General features: G+C 43.5%; 1 protein-coding gene and 1 pseudogene across 1 annotated transcript in view; one reads left to right on the top strand and one right to left on the bottom strand.

Moving 5' to 3' along the window:
- The first annotated feature begins 468 nt into the window (after positions 1 to 468).
- Positions 469 to 2,494, top strand: LOC147361316 (Krueppel-like factor 17 pseudogene; annotated as a pseudogene).
- A 10,510-nt stretch (positions 2,495 to 13,004) lies between these two features.
- Positions 13,005 to 22,561, bottom strand: part of TMX4 (thioredoxin related transmembrane protein 4) — a 60,263-nt gene continuing 50,706 nt past the window's right edge. Inside the window, exons 7-8 of the mRNA XM_086335159.1 lie at positions 19,011 to 19,074; positions 13,005 to 17,386 (exon numbers count right to left, since the gene is read on the bottom strand). Of these exons, the coding sequence (XP_086191285.1) occupies positions 17,022 to 17,386; positions 19,011 to 19,074 (429 nt within the window). The 3' untranslated portion in view covers positions 13,005 to 17,021. The remainder of the gene's footprint in view (positions 17,387 to 19,010; positions 19,075 to 22,561) is intronic.

The following is a 22,561-nucleotide window of genomic DNA, read 5'->3' as shown; positions in this document are numbered from 1 at the left end:
TGAACTTCTTTTGTTCTATTTTCATGGGCTTTTCCTTTCCTTGTCTTTTAGCCACTGCCATTTTGGACTCCCATTTCCTATTCTAACTACCTAACATTATGAAATAAAGCTAAAAGCATGACAAGCAGGTAGAGTGGCATGAGTCACTTCTAGGCTTCCACCATGCTTCTGTCAGCCAAACTGGAATTTTATTTATTTATTTGCCACACTGTGTGGTATGTGGGATCTTAGTTTCCTGAAGAGAGATCTAACCCAAGCTCCATGCAGTGGAAGCAAGGAGTCTTAACTACTGCACTACTGGGTAAGTCCCCCCCAGACTTGCATTTTAGAAAACCCAAACTGGAGAATGGCCTGAAGGTGGGATAATTCAGGCAAGAGATAATGAGGGCTTGGATTAAGGTGAGGTCTGGAAATGGGGACATGAAGAAGTGTGGTTTAAGCTATGGTGAATCCCCCTGACTTTCTTTCTCCAAGGATGCTGAGAAGTCAGTGTCCAACTTGACTATGTCTTCATCTGCTGGAAGCAGTGAAATGCACACCTCTTGGAACCATAGTCCATTAGGCATTCAACATGTCCCTCAGTGCACAGAGCTGGAGAGGATCCCCTTGGCTTCTGCTGAGGCACCCAGGCAGAACTCCAGTGAAATGGGGCCACAGTTCAGTATGGCACTGTCTGACCACCATGTGAGCTATTGCCCTCAACTGACTTTCACCCATTCCCAGATGATTTTCACTCAAGGAATGTCTCATTTGCAGCCAGGAATGATGATTTTAAAGGGACCCCAGACGATGCCCTTAGGAGAACCCAATATTCCAGGATGGCCTTGACCTTTGGTGGGAATCTAAGGATGCCACCAGCCTCACCTCCCAGTGGAATCCCAATGATTTCCTACATCAGAATGCGAATATCTTATCCTGGCCTCCCAACAGTAGCTTCTAACAGAGACCCTTTACCACCTAAAACGTTATTAAATCCGTTAGGTAGTTAGAATAGGAAACAGGAATCCAAAATGGTGGTGGCTAAAAGACAAGGAAAGGAAAAGCCCATGAAAATAGAACAAAGGAAGGTCAAAGGAAGGTCCGAGGACTGGAGTGAAGACCTCAGGTAGAACAAACAGCACTGCCAATTTACATAGGGCAGGCTCAGGGGGAGGAGAAAATATAAAAAAGACGAGCCAAAGGGCCAGGGCTTTCTCTTCTCTTCGCGTCTTTGGGTCGGAATGCCCTCACGCCTCAAGGATGTATTTTCCTGCTATTTTCTAAATAAAACTGAGCTGTAACACGGAGCTGTAACACTGATCTGTCCAAGAGCTATAACACAGTCTGTTTGAGACCCGAGAGCTATAACATGGTCTGTCCAAGAGCTGTGACACACTGAAGGCTTTAATGTCTGCAGCTTCAAATTTTTGTTGAGACAAGACAGAACCGAGGAGATTACACTCGCCTGATAAATCCAACCGTGCCTTCCACTGAGGCCCAAGCAATGCTCCCTTCTATGGCTCAGATGTTGCCTCCTAGAGAGCCCCACAATATTGGGATGCCCCCAGGTGTATATCCCTTATTGCTGGCTTTGGAATTCCAGGGCTCTTTTGTGAACCAGCCAGTCTCCCAGGAAGACCCCTTCCTACCTAAGCAGCCCATACTTGTTCCACAAAGAGCAGAGCAGCAGTACGCTAGGATCCAGGAAAAGGCTCCCAGGAGGAGATCCCCAGTTTCAAGGCCTTACTGCTGTGACTATGAGAACTGTGAGAAAGCTTACCCTAAGCACTCCCACCTCGTGAGTCACCAATGCAAACACAGGTAAATGAGGTATCAGACATGTGGGGTGGGTGGAGAAATCTCTGGGTATTAGACTTGTGGGGGATCCATGGTTTGTAATGGTTTGGATTTAGCCTGTTATCTTTAAAGGCTGGGATCAAGCTCTGCTGGCCCCACTGACCTGCTTTCCCACAGTCTGGTATGCCTGTACTGGGATGATGGAGACTGCTAGTTATGCCATCTCCTCACTGCTTTCCTACATAAAAATCAGAAGGAAAACCTTTGATCAACATTGACGGCTCTGCTTCATCAAGTCAGACCCCTTTCTTCCTACCTGCTAGACTGTTCCTCTAAATTCCTTCTCTTCCTTGTCATTCCCCAGGTGAACGGACCATTCATATAAATGCACATGGGAAGCCTGTACCTGGTCCTTCTTCTGTTCTGATGAACTTGGAAGACATACACACACAGATACACACCAAACATCGACCACATAAATATGACCAGTGTGGCTGATGGTTCATGAGATCTCACCCTCTTAGGCAACACCAAAGGACTCATATGGGGATGCCAAGATCTCCAGACTCACCAGCTGACAATGGATGTATGGCTGGTCCTCCTCCTACTCCTGGCCTTTATGTCAATCTGCTCTTCCCTTCATTTCGGCTTCTCCACCCAGATCCTGCCTGCCTCTGACCAGGTAATCTCTTTGGTGGCTGTAGGCTTTGATGAAGACACTAAGATTATGAGGCAATGGTGAAGCCCATATGAGCTCTGGACCCAGTCAGGGCTCCTCAGAAACTGTGTTGGATGTCTTCACATCTCTGAGGCCATCTACTTGTGCCAAGTTCATCCACATGGGAAGATGGAGCAAAGTAAAGAATGGGAGCTTAATTCAAAAGCTCTTTATTTTATGTCACTCCCAGCTTGAAACCCTTTAGCGACTCTCCTTTGCCTGCTACACAAAATCCAAGTTCCTTATCTTGGTCTTTGACAGTTTCCAGAACCAGACTATGTTCAAATTCTGAATTTACCACTTACTAGCCATGTGACTTTGGGAAAGGTTTTTGACCATTATGCCAGGTTTCCTCTTCTGATAAATGAGAAAAACAGTATCAGGCTGTTGTGAACACATCTTATGGCACTCACTAGCCACATATCCAGTTTGTCTCCTCCCATCATTTCCAAACTTGGATGAAAAGCTCCTCACAAGACATGGGATCTGACATCTCAAGTAGCCACTAGCAACCCAGGAGTGTGAAAGAGTTAATGCTCCAGGCATAGTGTTTGACTATTGGGAGTTGGGAGAAATCCAAGCAGATAAATTCCCTCTTTTTCCCTCCCTTTCCTGAACTGGTGCAAGATTTCTCCCAACAAGGAGACCATTTCTCCCAGTGGGGAGACCTCCCAGGCAGGCAGTGCACACAGCTTCTGTGCTTCTTCCAGGCTTGTCATGAAGCAGACCCAGTGTGTTGTCACCTTACATTGTGTCTCTTTTCTCATCCTCAATGCCCTCAGTTTTTGTCACCCAAATAAAACACTGATACTTAGTCATGTTCCAGGTTCTGTTTTCTAGGTGACTTGTGGGTGGAGGACATTAGACAGGGACAGAGAAGGATGAAACCCACTGTAAGTTCCTCTCTGCACCCCACCAAGCCCAGGTACCTGGACTTCTAAAAATCAGCTATCACAGGGCCTGTTCTGCCCTGCCCCTCCCCTGGGGTTAAGGGCATAATGACTGCCCTGGCAACTCAACCACAATTCGTTTGGAACCTTATTTCTGGACCTCAGCTGGCTGTTTTACTGACCAGCAAACTAATAGAAACTGGCCTAAGTCCTCAAGTAGCAGGGCTGGGATCCCAACCAGGAGCTGACCACTTCAGAGGTGGATCTCTTACCTTAGAGGTGATATCTTCTACAGGTGTCTCCTGGGCCCAGCACTGCCAGGAGATTGCCACAGTGAAATGAGTCCAGTCTGGTTTCTGTGGCCCAGGGACCATCTTGGTTTAGGGACTGAGAGGTCCACCTTGGTGCAGTGGCCATGGAGAGGAGGAATACCTGAAGAAGGAAGGTCAAAGACTTTCTGGAGGAGGTGACCCTGGAGCTCAGTAAGTGAGGGTATGTAACATCTAGTAACCCCTTAGTGTTGAAATAAACCCATCAGATGAAAAAAGAGAAGTCCAAGCAGAGGGAAACTGGATCTGGTAATCTGCTCTGAGGAGAGTCAATCTCCAATCTTCTTTTCATTCAGCACATGTTCTTGAGCTCAGTTCAGTTCAGTTCAGTCACTCAGTTGTGTCCGACTTTTTGGACTCCATGAATCACAGCACGCCAGGCCTCCCTGTCCATCACCAACTCCCAGAGTTCACTCAGACTCACGTCCATTGAGGCAGTAATGCCATCCAGCCATCTCATCCTCTGTCATCCCCTTCTCCTCCTGCCCCCAATCCCTTCCAGCATCAGAGTCTTTTCCAATGAGTCAACTCTTCGCGTGAGGTGGCCAAAGTACTGGAGTTTCAGCTTTAGCATCAGTCCTTCCAAAGAAATCCCAGGGCTGATCTCCTTTAGAATGGACTGGTTGGATCTCCTTGCAGTCCAAGGGACTCTCAAGAGTCTTCTCCAACACCACAGTTCAAAAGCATCAATTCTTCGGTGCTCAGCCTTCTTCACAGTCCAGCTCTCACATCCATACATGACCACAGGAAAAACCATAGCCTTGACTAGATGAACCTTTGTTGGCAAAGTAATGTCTCTGCTTTTGAATATGCTCTCTAGGTTGGTCATAACTTTCCTTCCAAGGAGTAAGCCTCTTTTAATATCATGGCTGCAGTCACCATCTGCAGTGATTTTGGAGCCCAGAAAAATAAAGTCTGACACTGTTTCCACTGTTTCCCCATCTATTTCCCGTGAAGTGATGGGACCGGATGCCATGATCTTCGTTTTCTGAATGTTGAGCTATAAGCCAACTTTTTCACTCTCTTCTTTCACTTTCATCAAGAGGCTTTTGAGTTCCTCTTCACTTTCTGCCATAAGGGTGGTGTCATCTGCATATCTGAGGTGATTGATATTTCTCCCGGCAATCTTGATTCCAGCTTGTGTTTCTTCCAGTCCAGCGTTTCTCATGATGTACTCTGCATATAAGTTAAATAAGCAGGGTGACCATATATAGCCTTGATGTACTCCTTTTCCTATTTGGAACCAGTCTGTTGTTCCATGTCGAGTTCTAACTGTTGCTTCCTGACCTGCATACAAATTAACCCACAATACAGCACCACAGCTGTAAGGACAACTCATAGTGAGGGGCACAGAGAAAATGAAAGGATGAGTCAGGGAAGAAAGACTTCTCAAAGAAGTGCCTAAATCAGACCTAAACAGTTTATGGTGGCTAGTTGGGCCTCCCATTTCCTGGATGTCTACCTTTGGTCATGCCCTGTGCTGGACAGTAAGGACTCAGAGAATGACAGTGCCTTGCTGGAGGGCAGAAAGATCATGGGCAAAAGTTCTGAAAGTGCTCCATGCTACCAAGGAGAAGAGTCAAACCTCTGTGGACTCAGACTTCTTCTGGGTATCTGGGGGTATTTTCATAGCCTTGGTTGTGCCAGCCTCTCCCCCTTCCACCCTGACCCTGTCCTACAGGACACCTTGGTCTGTTTCCTAAGTGACCCCCTCATACCTGAGCCTGACATCCTGGTGGCTTCCACCCTAAATGTGAGCCAAGGTAGTGAATCTGATTTTAAAAAATGGGGGCAGAGGGGAATCTTTTGTGACTAATTTCTGGCCCCAGGGACAGGAGTCTTAGGTATCCGAAGTCCCTTTGCTTTCCACCTGAGCACTGGGTCCCTTCCATGGAGTGGGGTGTCCCAGACTCAGTGGGCCAGGGTTGGTCTCTGTTGGCAGCCCTGCCGGTAGGGTCAGCAGGACAAGTTGTTTGTTGGGATACAAGAAAGATCTGTTGGTGACCCATCACTTTTACTGAGGAATGGAAGCAGGTAGGAATCAGTGGGTGAGACTGTGCCATGTATGCTGCAATGGTGGGAAAGACAGGCCTCCACCCCTTGGAGGTCACAACCTCATAGAGGAGGGATGTAGGAAATGTACAGCATGCTGTGAGGACAAGTATCTGAAGGTGACTATACTAGGCCATAGGAGTTAGGAAGACATTCCATAGGAAGTGTAGTTTGATCTCAGAGTTAAGAATTAAGGAGGAGTTAGGAAGATAAAGGAGGTAAGAGGATAATTGGAGAAGAAATAAATCTATCCTTTATATTCAGTGATTATGGCAGGTGTGGCTAAGCATCTCCCAATGTTACCTTGGTTTTGACACAAGGCAGGATAATGGATGGATAAGACACTGGGCTCTCAAGTAAGTCTAGGTTTTAATCCTGCCTTTGCCACACCCTGTGTGTGTGTGTGTGTGTGTGTGTGTGTGTGTGTGTGTGCGCGCGCACGCACGCACGCATGCGTGTTTGTGTGTGTGTTGTGTATTAGTCACTCAGACGTGTCCATCTCTTTGTGACCCCATAGACTGTAGCCTGCCAGGTTTCTCTGTCCATGGAATTCTCCAGGCAAGAATACAGGAGTGAGTTGCAGTTCCTTTCTCTAGGGGATCTTCCCAACCCAGGGATCAAACATGGGTCTCCCACATTGCAGGCAGATTCTTTACCATCTGAGCCACCAGGGAAGCCCTTGGGCAAATTAGTTATCTCTGCTTCAAATAGCAGTGAGGCCAGATTAATAGTTTCAAGCTCAAGAGAGACAGAGCTAATCACATTAAAAAATGGTTTGACTTACACCCAGGTTTCTGGCTTGTGTTGCAAGTAACACAGAAAGGGAACTGGATGAAGATCATTTATTTATTTTTATTGTGATATTTAATATGTGCAAAAAATCTTATATGTATATATATATATTTAAAAATAATTTTTAAAAACTTATTTGCTTTTATGACACTTGAGAAAAAGAACACACTAATACATTTGAAGACTTTTGAGTTCCCCTCTCTATACACTCTTCATCCTATCCTGAATTTTGGTTGATCTTGTCTTTGCTTTTCTTTGTTGTTCTTACTATATATGTATTCTTAAACAATATAATGATTGGTTTTATGTAGTTTTGAATTTTGTGTTTATTCTATTTGGGGTTCATTAAGTTTCTCTAAAGTTTTATTGTCTTAATAAAGTTTGGGAAAAAAATTGGCCATCATTTTGTCAATATTTTGTCATCACTCCTCTCCTTCTGACATACAGACACATAGTCTGACATACATTCCGACTAAAGTCAGACATTTTAGTCGTGTCCGACTCTTTGTGACCCTCCAGACTATAGCCCACCAGACTCCTCTGTCCATGGGATTCTCCAGGCAAGAATACTGGAGTGGGTTGCCTTGCCCTTTTCCAGGTGATCTTCCTAACCCAAGGATCGAACCAGCGTCTCTAGTGTCACCTGTATTGACAAGTGGGTTCTTTATCACTAGTGCCACCTGAGAAGCATTGTCCCAAAGATCAGTAATATTCAAATTTTTTTCCATCTTTGAATGGCTGACAATTTTTTTCTGGATGTCAGAAAATTTTAAATTTACATTGTTGATTGTTGGATTGTTTTATTCCTTTAAGTGTGGTGTTAGCTTTTATTTCTGGCGTGAATTTTGCTTGAAATTAGTTGAATCTCTTTGAGACTTACTATTTTTCTCCCTCTGTTGTTGTTCAGTCACTCAGTTGTGTCTGACTCTTGATGACCCTATGGGCTGCAGCACACCAGGCATACCTGCCCTTCACTGTCTCCTGGAGTTGGCTCAAACTCATGTTCACTGGGTCGGTGATGCCATCCAACCATCTCATCTTTCATCACCCTCTTCTCCTACTGTCAATCTTTCCCAGCTGCAGGGTCTTTTCCAGTGAGTCAATTCTTTGTATCAGGTGGCCAAAGTATTGGAGCTTAAGCTTCAGCATCAGTCTTTGCATTTCCCCTCATTTTTAGAGTTTGAGTTGCCTTTTGATTATATCAACTATTTATATACTTATGGCCATGTAAAATGTTTTTATTTTCATGCAATTTTCGTCACCTACTTTTATCGAATCTGGATTTGAATCATAGTTAGAACCCTTTGTCTAAATTCTGTTTAGAGAGGAATTCACCTATTTTTCCCCCTAGTAATTGTATCTTGAATATTTTACTTTTAGATTCTCAATCCATTTGAGATTAGTTTTACTCATGGAATCAGCTATAGATCTAATATCAACTTTTGCTGGTAGGGTAAGCAGCTATCCCAGAACAATTTCTTTTCTTATTTACTTATTCATTTTTGCCATTCTGCACAGCATGTGGGATCTTAGTTCCCCAACCAGGAATTGAACCCATGCCCCCTACTTGGAAATCCAGAGTCTTAACCAATGGACCGCCAGGGAATTCCCTCTTTAAAAAAAAAAAAAAAATTCTGATTGATTGATTTTTGGCTACTCTGGGTCTTTGTTGCTTCACAGGCTTTCTCTAGTTCCGTCAAGCAGGGGCTACCTTCTAGTTGAAATGTGGGCTTCTCCCTGCAGTAACTTCTCTTGTTGCAGAGCACAGGCTCTAGAGCACAGGCTCAGAACTTGTGGCACACAAGATTAGTTATCCCACAGCATGTGGAATCTTCTCAGATCCGGGATTGCACATGTGTCCCCTACACTGGCAGGCAGATTCTCAACCACTGGGTCACCAGAGCACCTTCAGTCCCTCTGCTAACTCTTAGGGTTGTCTCCTCTGACTCCCCAAACACCACAGCCCTCCCATCTTGGACACTGTGTATTCTGTGCCTCAGGCACACACTAGCACCTCCCTTCCCTCCAGTCCCAGAACTTCTTAAAGTTCATTTTTGTTCCAGTGATTTGTTTTCATACTTAATTCCCCAATATCCTTGTGTTTATTTATAGACTTTCTATTTTATCCCATTGACCCGTCTCCTCATCCACTGGTTCCACATTACTATTTGTTGACTTTGCAGACAGAGCAGAGCCTGTTGATCACCCTCCCACAGCCCTGTCAATGCAGACACTGCACACTTCAGGCCTCCCACCCACATCAGTGCCCTCAGTCCCTCTGCTAACTCCCAGGGTTGTCTCCTCTGATTCCCCCAACCATGGACACTGTGTATTCTGTGCCTCAGGCCCACACTAATACCTCCATTCCCTCTCAGGCACCCAAGCCCTGTCGACAGCTCACCTGCATCCTTGAGTTTCCTTGTTGCTTATCAGTGACTGTGGACCAGCTCTGCTTCTGCAATGACTACAAATCTGCAAACTTTCTGCCATCCACCTTCTGCAACTATATTCTTCAATGAGATGTGAACCCCAGCCTCAGAGAGAGGGCTCATCTTCCAAACTTATCCTTAATCCTAAGCTTGTCCTAAGCAACAGTTAGAATTAGACATGGGACAACAGACTGGTGCCAAATAGGAAAAGGAGTACGTCAAGGCTGTATATTGTCACCCTGCTTATTTAACTTATATGCAGAGTACATCATGAGAAATGCTGGACTGGAAGAAGCACAAGCTGGAATCAAGATTGCTGGGAGAAATATCAATAGCTTCAGATATGCAGACGACACCACCCTTATGGCAGAAGGTGAAGATGAACTAAAGAGCCTCTTGATGAAAGTGAAAGAAGTGAGTGAAAATTTGACTTAAAGCTCAACATTCAGAAAACGAAGATCATGGCATCTGGTCCCATCACTTCATGGCAAATCGATGGGTGTTGGGGGCCAGAGTGAGGTACTCCGCCCGTGACAAAGGTCATGAGGAAGGAGGCTCGACATACGCAAAGGCGGGATTGAGCCTCAGGAGTCCCCCTGGAAATCCTCGAGCGTCTACCCCCATAACCAGAGCCTGCCTACTTTACTACTTTGTGCTCTCACCTACATCTCTGACTTTACGGGGGGCTGTCCCCCACCACCTCTTTCGGAGAAGGAGTTAACCTAGAGCTCCAGTTAATAATAATTCCTGGGCGTGATAAGAGTGTTTTAACCTACAAACTCCTCTGAAGGTTCTCTGGCCTGCCTGACAGGCTTGTCCGGCCACATGTGATCGCTCACAGCACAAGATGCTTTAAACCTTCTAAAAACAGGTTCCTTAGAAAAGTTAGAAAACTATTAGTATAAGTATAATGGGCTAATTAGAAATTGTGTTGGTGAAGGGTTTTTCATTTGTTGAGCCAATGTTTGTTGCTAAGTCTCCATATCCCCTGCCCTTACACACATTAATGAATATATAGAATTAACCTTTGATATTAATCACGTTAGACCTTAGGCTAAGTAAATTCTTTCCTTAACTAAAACCCACTACACCCTCACCCTGTAGGAATGTAACTTTATTTGGGTGGCGTCTGTTTTGAGAATAATCAGCCCTGGAGGAATAAGTGTCCTGATTGACTGACCGCTGTCACAAGGAGAGGGTCGTAAATTGTCAGCAGGCCCCCCCTGGCCAGAAGATGATGTAACACCCCTAAGACCTCTGTATACATTTGTATGAAGCACCTGACTTTGATAAAAGTCAGGACTGCTGACCCCGCGTGACTTTTGCATAACATCTCAGTGTATAAAAGTAGACCATGGAAAATAAAGAATTGGGATCAGTTTCTCGAAATACTGGTCTCCCCATGTCGCTCTCTCTCCCACTCTGGCTGAGTCTCCATCTGGAGCGTGGAACCCACCATGCTTACTAATTATGCCTGGGCTTCTAAGATCCGACCGGGGAGGCCTCAGTGTCTCCTCTCCTTTGGGAGAACGGAAGGACGCCTGTGGCCTACGTAAGTGGTGCAAACTTCTTGTCTTGAAGTTTTATTGGTCTCCCGCATAAACCAAGCCACTCAGCCTCTTTTCTCCACTGAATTTTCCTACTGAGCTATCCTTATTCTATTACTCTTTATATCTTTAATTAATATCTAATTGAAGGTATTGTATCCTGATCCTCGCCTATGCCGTCTCTCCTTCGAATACCCTGGATCAGCTGGGGCTGGACCTCGGCATTGCAGCCCCCCAAAATAAAGTCAGCCACTGTTTCCACTGTTTCCCCATCTATTTGTCATGAAGTGATGGGACCAGATGCCATGATCTTCGTTTTCTGAATGCTGAGCTTTAAGCAAATATTTTCACTCTCCTCTTTCACTTTCATTAAGAGGCTCTTTAGTTCTTATTCACTTTCTGCCATAAGGGTAGTGTCATCTGCATATCTGAGGTTATTGATATTTCTCCTGGCAATCTTGATTCCAGCTTGTGCTTCATCCAGCCCAGTGATTCTCATGATGTACTCTGCATATAAGTTAAATAAGCAGGGTGACAATATACAGCCTTGATGTACTCTTTTTCCTATTTGGAACCAGTCTGTGGTTCCATGTGGTTTTTCCAGTAGTCATGTATGGATGTGAGAGTTGGACTATAAGGAAAGCTGAGCACCAAAGAATTGATGCTTTTGAACTGTGGTTTTGGAGAAGACTCTTGAGAGTCCCTTGGACTCTCAAGTTCATCCTAAAGGAAATCAGCCCTGGGTGTTCATTGGAAGGACTGATGTTGAAGCTGAAACTCAGTTCATCCTAAAGGAAATCAGCCCTGGGTGTTCATTGGAAGGACTGATGTTGAAGCTGAAACTCCAATACTTTGGCCACCTGATGGGAAGAGCTGACTCATTTGAAAAGACCCTGATGTAGGAAAGATTGAGGGCAGGAGGAGAAGGGGATGACAGAGGATGAGATGGTTGGATGGCATCACTGACTCAATGGACATGAGTTTGGGTAGACTCCGGGAGTTAGTGATGGACAGGAAGGCCTGGCATGCTTCAGTCCATGGGGTCGCAAGGAGTCAGACATGACTGAGCGACTGAACTGAACTGAACTAACACAGGCTAGACTGCCTAATCCTGTTCTAAGTCTGAAGAGGGTCACATGTCCTAAGAAGACTTAACCTATTATTGTAGAATAAATTTCAAAGAACCTCAAAGACTGGAGCAAAGAAGGGGATTGCACCTCAGTGTTGGTTTAAAAAGCTGCAGGCTTTGCTCCCACTAAGGACGTATGACCAAGTTCAAGTAGGTCAAGATACCACATAGTGGACGTTCTTCCATTAGCATGCTGAGCAAGTTTCTCTACGGACTTGGTCGTACGGAAGTTTAATCATTTTTTTCTTACTACACATCCCTGTGTGCTTCGTTGTTTAGTCGTGTCCAGCTCTTTGTGACTCCATGGACTGCAGCCCGCCAGGCTCCTCTGTTCATGGAATTCTCCAGGCAAGAATACTGAATGGTTTGCCATGCCCTCCTCCAGGGCGGCATCTTCCCAACCCAGGGATCGAATCCAGGTCTCCCGCATTCCAAGTGGATTCTTTACCATCTGAGCCACCATGGAAACCCAAGAATAGTGGAGTGGGTAGCCTATGCCTTCTCCAGGGGATCTTCCCGACCCAGGAATTGAACTGGGGTCTCCTCCATTGCAGGCAGATTCTTTACCAGCTGAGCTACCAGGAAAGCCCACACATGTCCCTACTATCTTTCAAAAATGAAAACTCTAATTCCATTATTTCACCCCAGTCTCTGAGGGAGTCTGTCCTTTGGGCTTTTCCACTGCTATACTGACAGGAAGGGTCAGATGCAGTATTCTGAATGCCCTAGGAGACCAGGTCAGTTCAGTATCCCAAAGGGTTAGTAGCATCCCTTGCCATCTGCTCCACTGCCGGCCACTTCCAGACCTCAGGAAAGAGGGGACCTGAGGGCAGTGAGTTTCCACAGACAACACAACTATGATGAGGAGAAAGCCTTGGATCTTTGCACTCATTCCTGAGTTTTTGTGAACCTCTCAGAGAAGCTAAAGCAAGGGTTCGGGATGCATCAAGTCAAGGAGGAGGAAGAGAGGAACAATGAACAGACAGGATGGAGGATGGACACATGAAAATTACTTTTTAACAAAGTAATATTTTTCACTGCCTAGGCAAATGACTTCTGTGAATTTCGTGTATGAAAAAGAACTTTTGTTTTGTTTTCTTTTTACTTAGTTATCACCATCATTATGTTTTGATGCAAGTGGAAATTTACAATAAAATGAAAACAAATAGCATCAAGGATCACATACAATTCTGTGATAAGGTGATCTGTAATTCAGGCAATGTACGCTTGAGGCTCATATCTTGATCTCCTACTCCAGGTGCTGCTGATGCCATTTGAGGAAAATACAGATGAAGAGAAAAATAAGTATCACTAGGCTAAAAAATTAAGACAATTACAAGAATATAAATAACAAATTTATAATGGATTGCAGTACAAATAAATAGTATTTTTAGTATAAAGCTACATTTGCATGAAGAAGCTACATTTGCACTGTTTAGTAACAATTATGATTAAAATACACCAGAAACATGTTAAAGTTGTTTGAGTCACATATATACAATGTCACAGTTCACAAGAAGCTTCGCTGAGAATAAGCCATCTGAAGGCCATGTGTCCTGATCTGAAACTATCAAAGGCCTTTCAAGCAAACCTCCTGGCTCAGGAAAGATGCTCAAAAAGCTGCCCCATCCAGATCGATCTGACTTGACTCCACTTTTGGTTTTCAAGATAAGCTATAATCTTCTAAAGGGGATCATAATGTAGACTGATATAAACAGATACTGAACAAGAAGGAACTTTTCTATTGGCACAGAAGATTTACATCACCATTTTCCCAAATGTTATTATTTGAAAGGATGGGTGAACCACACATTTATAAGACTGGCAGAAATAACACTTTAACACTGAGATAAAGGACATAATGAAACTACTGATACACATTATAAAAAGCACCAGTCTCCCCTTCCTTTTCTTACTTCATGCCAATTTAAGGTTTTAGGCTAAAAGCTCAGGTACGTCTTATCATTTCAACTCTTCTTTGGACTCTTTAATGTTTCTCATTCTGTAAATCAGGCTCCACTCTTAAAGGACTTGGTAATAAGTCACATGCCAAGTACTTGCCTTAAAAGACACTTCTATCATCTACCCAAATCACACATACACAAATCTTATAGAAATACCACAGCTATCAACAAGGATTTGGGCCATAAGAGTCAAAATTTGGCTTTCTCCACCATCAGAGTCAGCCTGACCAAAGCTTGCTTGCTTTTTATCACAGTAGTAATTTCGGATTTCTTCTTGTAATCAGAGAAGCTTGTGGCTAACTGGGATCTTGTGCCAAGATAAAGCGGCGGGTTTGTACTCATGGGTTCAAGCCATGTGAGTTGAATGAACCAGCTTCTCATCCATTCACACTTACAGTTTAATGGGAAAGAAAGAAGTAGACTGCCTACATGTTGCTTCAGAATGAGAACTCTAAGCAAGCTGGGGTTGTTCGCCAAGAGATAAATAATAAAAGGAAGAAATCAAGGAAACAGTAACTGGAGGTTTCAAACTTTCCCTCTAACCAGTGAACAGGCATTCTGCTCTCACTTCTCACACAGAAGGCACTGCACCCATTCCCAAATGAACAGTTTATTTAATTTACCTAACTTTGATATTCTATAACTAAGTAACTGATATTGCAATACAGGGAGGTACGATAATTTATTTTTTGAATAAAAATCATATTTCTATGCACTTGACTTCTGGATTAAGGACTACTTATTACCTACAGGAAAAATCTATCAACTCCTATTGAAATGTTAATCTAGTTTTAAATTATTTTGGGTTGGTATTTTCCTTTAGTTTTATATTCAGGAAGAACTTAAAATGAACCTAAAAGTTGCAAGTAGAAAGAAATTAAATTCGATTGTGTGCATCTCTCATCAGAATATTAAAAAAAAAAAAAAAAAAAAAACTGTAAAAACAGTCCCCATAGCAAATACTTCAACTTTTAATGAATCCACATCTCCAAACTGTTTTCTCCTCTTCCTCTATTTTTTTTATGTATTGTTGAGAAAGAAAATACATTTTTCTTATTATATAATTAAATACTATCAGAAGTCCAACTGGAAATTGGCCTTACATTTATAAAAAGCCAAAGTAGATTTTATTTCTTCATTCCATCCCCTTTAGTAAAATACTTCACTGACAGAAAAAGAATTATTTCAATATGGGGGCAGGGGGTTGGGGAGAAGTATCATACAGAAAAGCCAAACTATGAAGCCTTTCTTATTCCAATACTATTGAACTTGAATTCAATTATCTTTGAAAATTTTGTTTCAGCTGATTAGAAAAGAAACAGAATCCAGTGCCAGGAGGGCAGGTTCAGCTTGTCTCTGCTCCAGAAAGGCTTCCTGGTATCAGGGAGATGGAGCTGCCTCCCTGGAGGTACCACTGGAACTGGGACTTTGGGTGAGGTGTCAGAGCCCCAGATGGTGGTCGGGCGAGAAGTGAGCACAAGTCAAGGTTTTCCCAGCCTGTCAGTTCTGTGATGGCCTCAAACTTGAGATTGTGTTGCTGTCTAAAGAGAAAAATTATCGGCAACTCTTAATGTCATCACACTGGGGGATGAGACTATCAGGTGACTAAGTGGGAAAGATGAAAAATAACCAACTCTAAAAACTGGATTCTGTCAGAATAAAAACTCCCTTTGTGTGAGGCTTGCAATAGGCTCATTCAGCCACATCAGGGCAGAGTTTCAGAACCTCCCCCTCCTCCAGTAAGCCCATGTTCAAAGTTAATGCAAGGTAAGGGTTATCTAAACAGCAGATAGGAGTGTACTGCATATTTCTTCTTAAAGATTACAGAGTAACATGGAGACTTACATTACCATATGTAAACTAGATAGCCAACGGGAATTTTCTGTATAGCTCAGGAAACTCAAACAGGGGCTCTGAATCAACCTAGAGGGGTGGGATGGGCAGGGAGATGGGAGGGAGGTTCAAAAGGGAGGGGATATATGTATACCCATGGCTGATTCATGTTGAGGTTTGATAGAAAACAACAAAATTCTGTAAAGCAATTATCTTTCAATAAAAAATAAATTAAAAAGAAAAAAATGACAGAAGCTTTTTGAATTCCATAAACCTGTACTACTTATTATTCCATCTGGACTCAAGGGGTGTACAATAAACTTTAGACACCTTTCATAAGCTTGGAATCTAATATTATGAATTTATTCTAAGGCATAAATCAGATAGATGGATGGATTTTCTAAAGGACATTGGGCCCCCTGGGTACTTTTAGCAGACTAAATATTGAGATGTATGGAAATAAAATTCTTTACAAGATTAAGGAAGAAGGAAACGAAATCAAACCTTTCATTTTCAGATACACAATTTCATTAGTTCTTTCATCAAAAGCGTATCAGTGAAGGAAAATCAGAAATGTTTTTTCAGTTATTATTAAACTGGTTCAAGAGCCAGGGAACCCCTTGAAATGGAAACAAAACAATACAGTATTCAAGGTTTCATCATAAGATTACCTTGTACTGGCAAAGACGTAGGAGATTTCTGGCTTCAAAGAATATTGCTAAAGGAGCTTTTGGAAAAAAATTTAAAAATACCACGTTTTGGCTTAAAACAACCAAAATCTCTCCTGTAAAACCGCTACTTCTTTTTGAATCTCTGAAGGTTACAACATTTTGTTTGAGACCCTTGGCAGTCATGGCTTCATGGGCTGTGCTGCTTGATTATCTAAACCCTTAAGGCAAAATAAATACAGCTAATATCAAGCTGACTGCTGCCCGAGTCCTCTCACTGAGGAAGTACTGTTCAGAGGATGGGGAGCCCACAGGCCCATGGTGGGAAAACTGGAAATGTTAAAGGTAAGAAATAAAACACAAGAAGGGAGGTTCAGAGTTAGAAACATTTCCAAGCTTTTTTCTACAATAATCTCCAAGGCCCTCTCAACTTCTATCTCTAAAAAGTACCCCTTTATATGGTGCCTGATGGCCTGATGTTTCTTACAGTTTGACAAAAATCAATATTCAAACAAGAGGAACCAAGATGGCTGCTACACTCGGGGTGCTCAGCTTGCCCTGCTCTCACGGTAAGGGCCTGCAGCCCTGTCTGTGCCCGTGACAGTGCTCCTGACGCTGGGGACTGCGTTCTCTGGTCAGAGCTCTGTAGCCCCGAGTAAACGTGTGCTCACCCCCGGCCCCAAACAGACCCCAGCACCATGTTTGCTTTTCTGTATCCTGATTGTCATGCTTGAAAGATTCTCCCTAACATACACGAGGCTTAATGCCATGAGACTAAATGGCTAAAGATTATTGTTTAAGAGAAGCTTGCTCATTCAAAAAGAAAATAAGAATTTGGTTTAAACTGCAGACAAAAGGGGAAGTTAACATATTCTTTTGGTCTGTATTCCAGTCTCAGGCCGACGGTCCCTTGTCAGCATGCTGACTTCTGCGCTGTCTCAACGAGTCTCCCAGCGCCTCTGTGCCAGCCGGGCGGGGCTGCTCCAGGCTGTCATCTCCAACCTCACTGGACCCCTCGTCCTCCCGGGCCTCCCTCGGGGGCTCCGGGTCCCGGGCATCACTCTTCTCCTCGTCCCCGCCAGCAGCTGGGCCGTCCTCCTCTTCCTCCTCTGCTTCCTCCTCGTAACCAAGGTCCTCTTTCTCATCCTCATCATCTACAAGGCTGTCCTTGTTCTCTTCTTCATTTGAATCATCCTTTTCCTCCTCTACATCCTGCAACTGTTCAGTTAAATGAACCTCCTCTGACCTGAGATTCTGCTCTGTGGAAGAAAGAGAGGGGAACATTCTCTGATTAAACAATGGGCATTCAAAATGCTTTCACTAGTATGTAGAATCTAAAAAAATAAAACAAACGAATGAATATTATAAAACAGAAACAGACTCATACAAACTAATGCTTTGTACTGATTCAACAAACTAGTGGTTACCAACTGGAGGGGCAAGACAGGGGAAGGGAAAAGAAGTACAAGCTACAAGGTATAAAATCTACAAGATACAAGGATGTAATATACAGCATAGAGATAGAACCAGTATCATAACTTAAAATGGAGTATAACCTATAAAAATAATGAATCAACTCTATTGTACACCTGAAACAAATACAACGTTGGACACCAACTATACTTCAATTTTAAAAAGGTCATTCAGCAGTCGATTGCATTTTGCTGTAAAATGAAACAATGGGGTACAGGATGGCTTTCTCCATCATGAAACCATGTTACTGCAAAGGACAGATCTCTGGATGGCATCCTAGCCCCATCCAGGGTGTCTCCACCTCTCTCTGGACACTCGCTGACCGAGCTGACTTGGGCACAGCCCAGGGGCATGGAGGGCAAAGATTCCTCTGTGCTCTGTGTTATGCACTTTGTAGAATGCTCAGCAAAACACTCACTGGTCATGGTAATTGGTTCAAACTCTGACTTAAGCAGAGCCAGCTGGAATCCTGTCCAGGAATTTTTGGCCAGAGTGAGGAGGATAACTTTCTCTCCTTCTACAGGGATTGTTAAACTGATGAAATGTGAGTTGGGGCTGTTTAAAGCCACTGAATCAGCTTCACAGAGACAGAAAGCGATCATCTTTGGGCTGAGCATGAAACCAGAACATCCTTGGATTTTTCAGCTTTGTAAACTAATAGATTTTTCTTTCTTCCCCTAAGTTACTTTAAACCGGGATTTTGTTACTTTTAAGAATTCTAAGGAATATAACATAGTTTATAATTATATATGGAAGTCTGAAAGCCTTAAAAACTTTAAGAATTAAAAAAGAAATATAAGCTTATTTAGTTAAATTCACATAAAATTCAACAATTACAAAGTCTCATGAGTCTTCAACACTTCCCTAGCAGTCCAATGGTTAGGACTCTGCACTTCCCCTTCAGGAAGTGCAGGTACAATCCTGGTCAGGAAAGACAGATCCCACAGGACACAAGTATGGCCAAAAAAACAAAGTCTTCCTGCAAACAACAGGAATAAAACATGGAAATCCAGAGGTATTTGGTCCCAGAAACAGTGTGAAGTACTGAAAGGATTTGGGAAGACTGCTTTAATGGCTCAGAGTCATTACTGGTACACAGGAGAAACTCAGTAAGTGCCACTTCCCCTCCTGCCTTGCTCATCCCAGTTTGAATGAAGGAAAACATGTCAACTGATTAATGAAAAGCATACAATTCAAGGGAAAAAGTAATGGCCAAAATGAAATGTTCTTTAATGTAAGAGAGGAAAAAAAAGAATGCTTGCTCAAATCTATCTAGAGAACACATTTCAAGGAATTTGGTGGTGGTGAATGTTTGGTCACCAGCAAACCACAGGAAAATTCACTATGAGCACAGAAGGGCATACCACAGACTTCTAAAGATACTCTATCTCATAAACTTGTCATACTTACCAGAATGTTCAGATAAATTCCTTGGAAGTGGCAAGTAGAAACATTCAGATATTACTACCAAGACCTGGAGGGAAAACAGTGATTTAACAGTGAGTAAATAGAACATTTATTACCAAACAACCTTAAAGTTAGGCCTTGCTTCTATAACCAGATATTCATAGATAAATACAGAGCAATTGGTCAAAAGTCCTCAAAAAAACAAGGCAAGGGTATAATTAAGAATTTTCTATTTTTCAAATGTGGATATAATGCTGGAAAATACTATTAATTTCAAACAGAGGTCACAAAGTCAAATGTATACACACAGTCCACTAAAAATAATAAGCAAGTATAAGAAAACAGACACTCTCAGCCAAGTCTGAAGTGATCCTTTAAAAAACCCTACTATGACAAATGATACCACTCTCATGGCAGAAAGCAAAGAGGAACTAAAGAGCCTCTTGATGAGGGAAGATGGAGGAGGAGAGTGAAAGAGCCAGCTTAAAACTCCACATTCAGAAAACTAAGACCCTGGCATCTGGTCCCTTTGTGAAGTGAAGTGAAGTCGCTCAGTCATGTCCGACTCTTTGTGACCCCGTGGACTGTAGCCTGGCAGGCTCCTCCATCCATGGGATTCTCCAGGCAAGAATACTGGAGCAGGTTGCCATTTCCTTCTCCAGGGGATCTTCCTGACCCAGGGATCTAACCCAGGTCTCCTGCATTGCAGGCAGACGCTTTAATCTCTGAGCCGTCCCTTTACTACACGGCAAACAGAAGGGGAAAAGGTGGAAGCAGTGACACATTTCCTCTTCTTGGCTCTAAAACCAATGAGGACGGTGACTGTAGCCATGAAATCCGAAGATGACTACTTCTTGGCAGGGAAGCTATGACAAACCTAGATAATAGTGTTAAAAAGCAAAGACATCATTTTGCCAACAAAGGTGCATATAGTCAAGGCTATGGTTTTCCCAGTAGTCATGTACTGATATGAAAGCTGGACAATAAAGAAGGCAGAGCACTGAAGAATTAATGCTTTTGAATTGTGATGTTGGAGAAGACTCTTGAGAATCCCTTGGACTGCAAGGAGGTCAATCCAGTCAGTCTTAAAGGAAATCAACCTGGAACACTTTTTGGAAGGACTGATGCTGAAGGTGAAGCTCCAATACTGTGGCCACCCCATGCGAACAGCTGACTCACTGGAAAAGACCCTGATGCTGGGAAAGACTGAGGCAGAAGGAGAAACAGGCAACAGAGGATGAGATGGTTGGATAGCATCACTGAGTCAACGGACATGAACTTGGGAAACTGAGGGAGATGGTGAGGGACAGGGAAGCCTGGAGTGCTGCAGTCCATGGGGTCGTGTAGAGTCGGACATGACTTGGTGACTGAACAACAGTATGATAAATAAAATGAGTCTGTATATGGGTTGTCATTCACCAGTGGGAAACTCCTGATTATGTGGAAGAGTATTTCAGGGTGTAGAATTACTAAGAGTGCTGTAAGAAATTACTAGAGGTGCACTGGCAGGACCCTGAGGGATGGGATGGGGAGGGAGGTGGGAGGGAGGGTCAGGATGGGGAACACATGTACACCCATGGCTGATTCATGTGAATGTATGGCAAAAACCACCACAATACTATAAAGTAGTTAGCCTCCAATTTAAAAAAAAAGCAGTGGGAAAATAATAATAATAATTTAAAGAAGAAATTACTAGAGGGACAAACTGAGAAAACATATCAATGATGTGAACTAGATCTTATTTTAAAGAGTGACTGGCCTCACCTCCAACCTTGACTGCAGCATTGACTCACTTTCTACTTACTACTACTAAGCTGTTTCCCTTGATAAACTACAAGCTTCCTAGAGGAAGGTTCATTCTGGCTCATGTTCCACACCCGGATCGTGTGCTGCGGTGATGAAACTGATGGGACGATGTGTGAAATGGGACTGAGGCAGTCGGGGTCCCTCACTCCCTACACCCTCCGCACGGCCTCCGCACAGTACTGCGCAGCAGAGAGAGACCAGCATGGGAGGAAGCCGCCCGTTGAGAAGGGCTGCACTGGTCCTCCTGTACCGAACTAACTCTTGGGCTTCACCTTCACTGTGAACAACTGCCCAATCTTTAAAATAGGAACAGTACTTCATAAATTTAAGGGGTTCAAAACTTTTAAAACTCTAAAGTCATGTCCTTTTGATTCAATGTTATAAACATCAAATGAGTAACTCACTTTGACTATTCCCACCTGCATAGTTATTTATTACTTTACTTAATACTTGGTTCATTACATTTAAGATATCATGTTAAAATCTGGGGGGAAGGGTTCAGAAAAAGATAAAAAAAGAAGTTGTAAAGCAATATGTATCAGGCAACTCATAAAAAAATGAAGAAAGCTCTTCAGAGATACAGAGACAACAACCAGTCCTGGGGGTGGGGAAGGATCCAGAATGACCACTTAAGAGAGGTGGCCTTTGGGGCCTTGGACACGGTTAGGAGAGGACGAGCACCACCAGTGGTCTGACTCATGTAAGCAGCACCACGCAGCACACAGAGGCTGTTGGATCCAGCTGTTGTTCAGTCACTCACTCATGTCCGACTCTGTGACCCCATGGACTGCAGCACGCCAGGCTGCCCTGTCCTTCACTACCTCCCAGAGTTTACTCAAACTCATGTCCATTGAGTCGGTGATGCCATTCAACCATCTCATCCTCTGTTGTCCCCTTCTCCTCCCGCCTTTAATCTTTCCCAGCATCAGGGTCTTTTCCAATTAGTCAGCTCTTTGCATCAGGTGGCCAAAGTATTGGAGCTTGGATCCAGAGAAACGCCTAAATGACAGACAGAGGAAACCCACGTGCAGGGCAGTGGGATGCACGAAGCACCGAGTGTTGGAGAGGAGCAAGCTCCAAGCTCTTAAACTGATGTGAACAACAAAGAGGAAAACACTTCCACCTGAAAAGACAGAGTCTGAAAACCAAATGATAGCCACATGCTTATAGTAGCTATTCACTGAACATAATGCTTTTTTGTGACTTTCTTTTTCCTTTTGCCTTTCTTAATACCAACTGAAGCAGAAATTTTTGGTTTGGTCACATTGCAAAGGAAAGAAGAAACACCTTCCAGTCACAAATAATTGGCATTTACAACAAAGCCTGGGAGGGAGTAAGTCCCACCTGTGAGATACCTGGGCCATCTAGAATGCACATAAGGGGGCCTAGAAGAGACTTACGGGACACCAGCCTCAACCCTGTCAGCTGTATGACGCTGGGCAAGTCACTTAACTGTTTTCTCACTTCAGTCAGTTCAGTTCAGTCGCTCAGTTGTGTCCGACTCTTTGTGACCACATGAATTGCAGCACGCCAGGCCTCCCTGTCCATCACCAACTCCCGGAATTCACCCAAATTCATGTCCATCGAGTCGGTGATGCCATCCAGCCATCTCATCCTCTGTCGTCCCCTTTTCCTCCTGCCCACAATCGTTCCCAGCATCAGAGTCTTTTCCAATGAGTCAACTCTTCGCATGAGGTGGCCAAAGTACTGGAATTTCAGCTTTAGCATAATTCCTTCCAAAGAACACC

Source organism: Bos grunniens, chromosome 13, assembly GCF_055505025.1.
Source record: "Bos grunniens cultivar Pamir isolate PY7600 chromosome 13, Bosgru_T2T1.0, whole genome shotgun sequence".
NCBI classification, from domain to species: Eukaryota; Metazoa; Chordata; class Mammalia; order Artiodactyla; family Bovidae; genus Bos; species Bos grunniens.
This window is presented reverse-complemented; position numbering and strand designations above follow the sequence as displayed.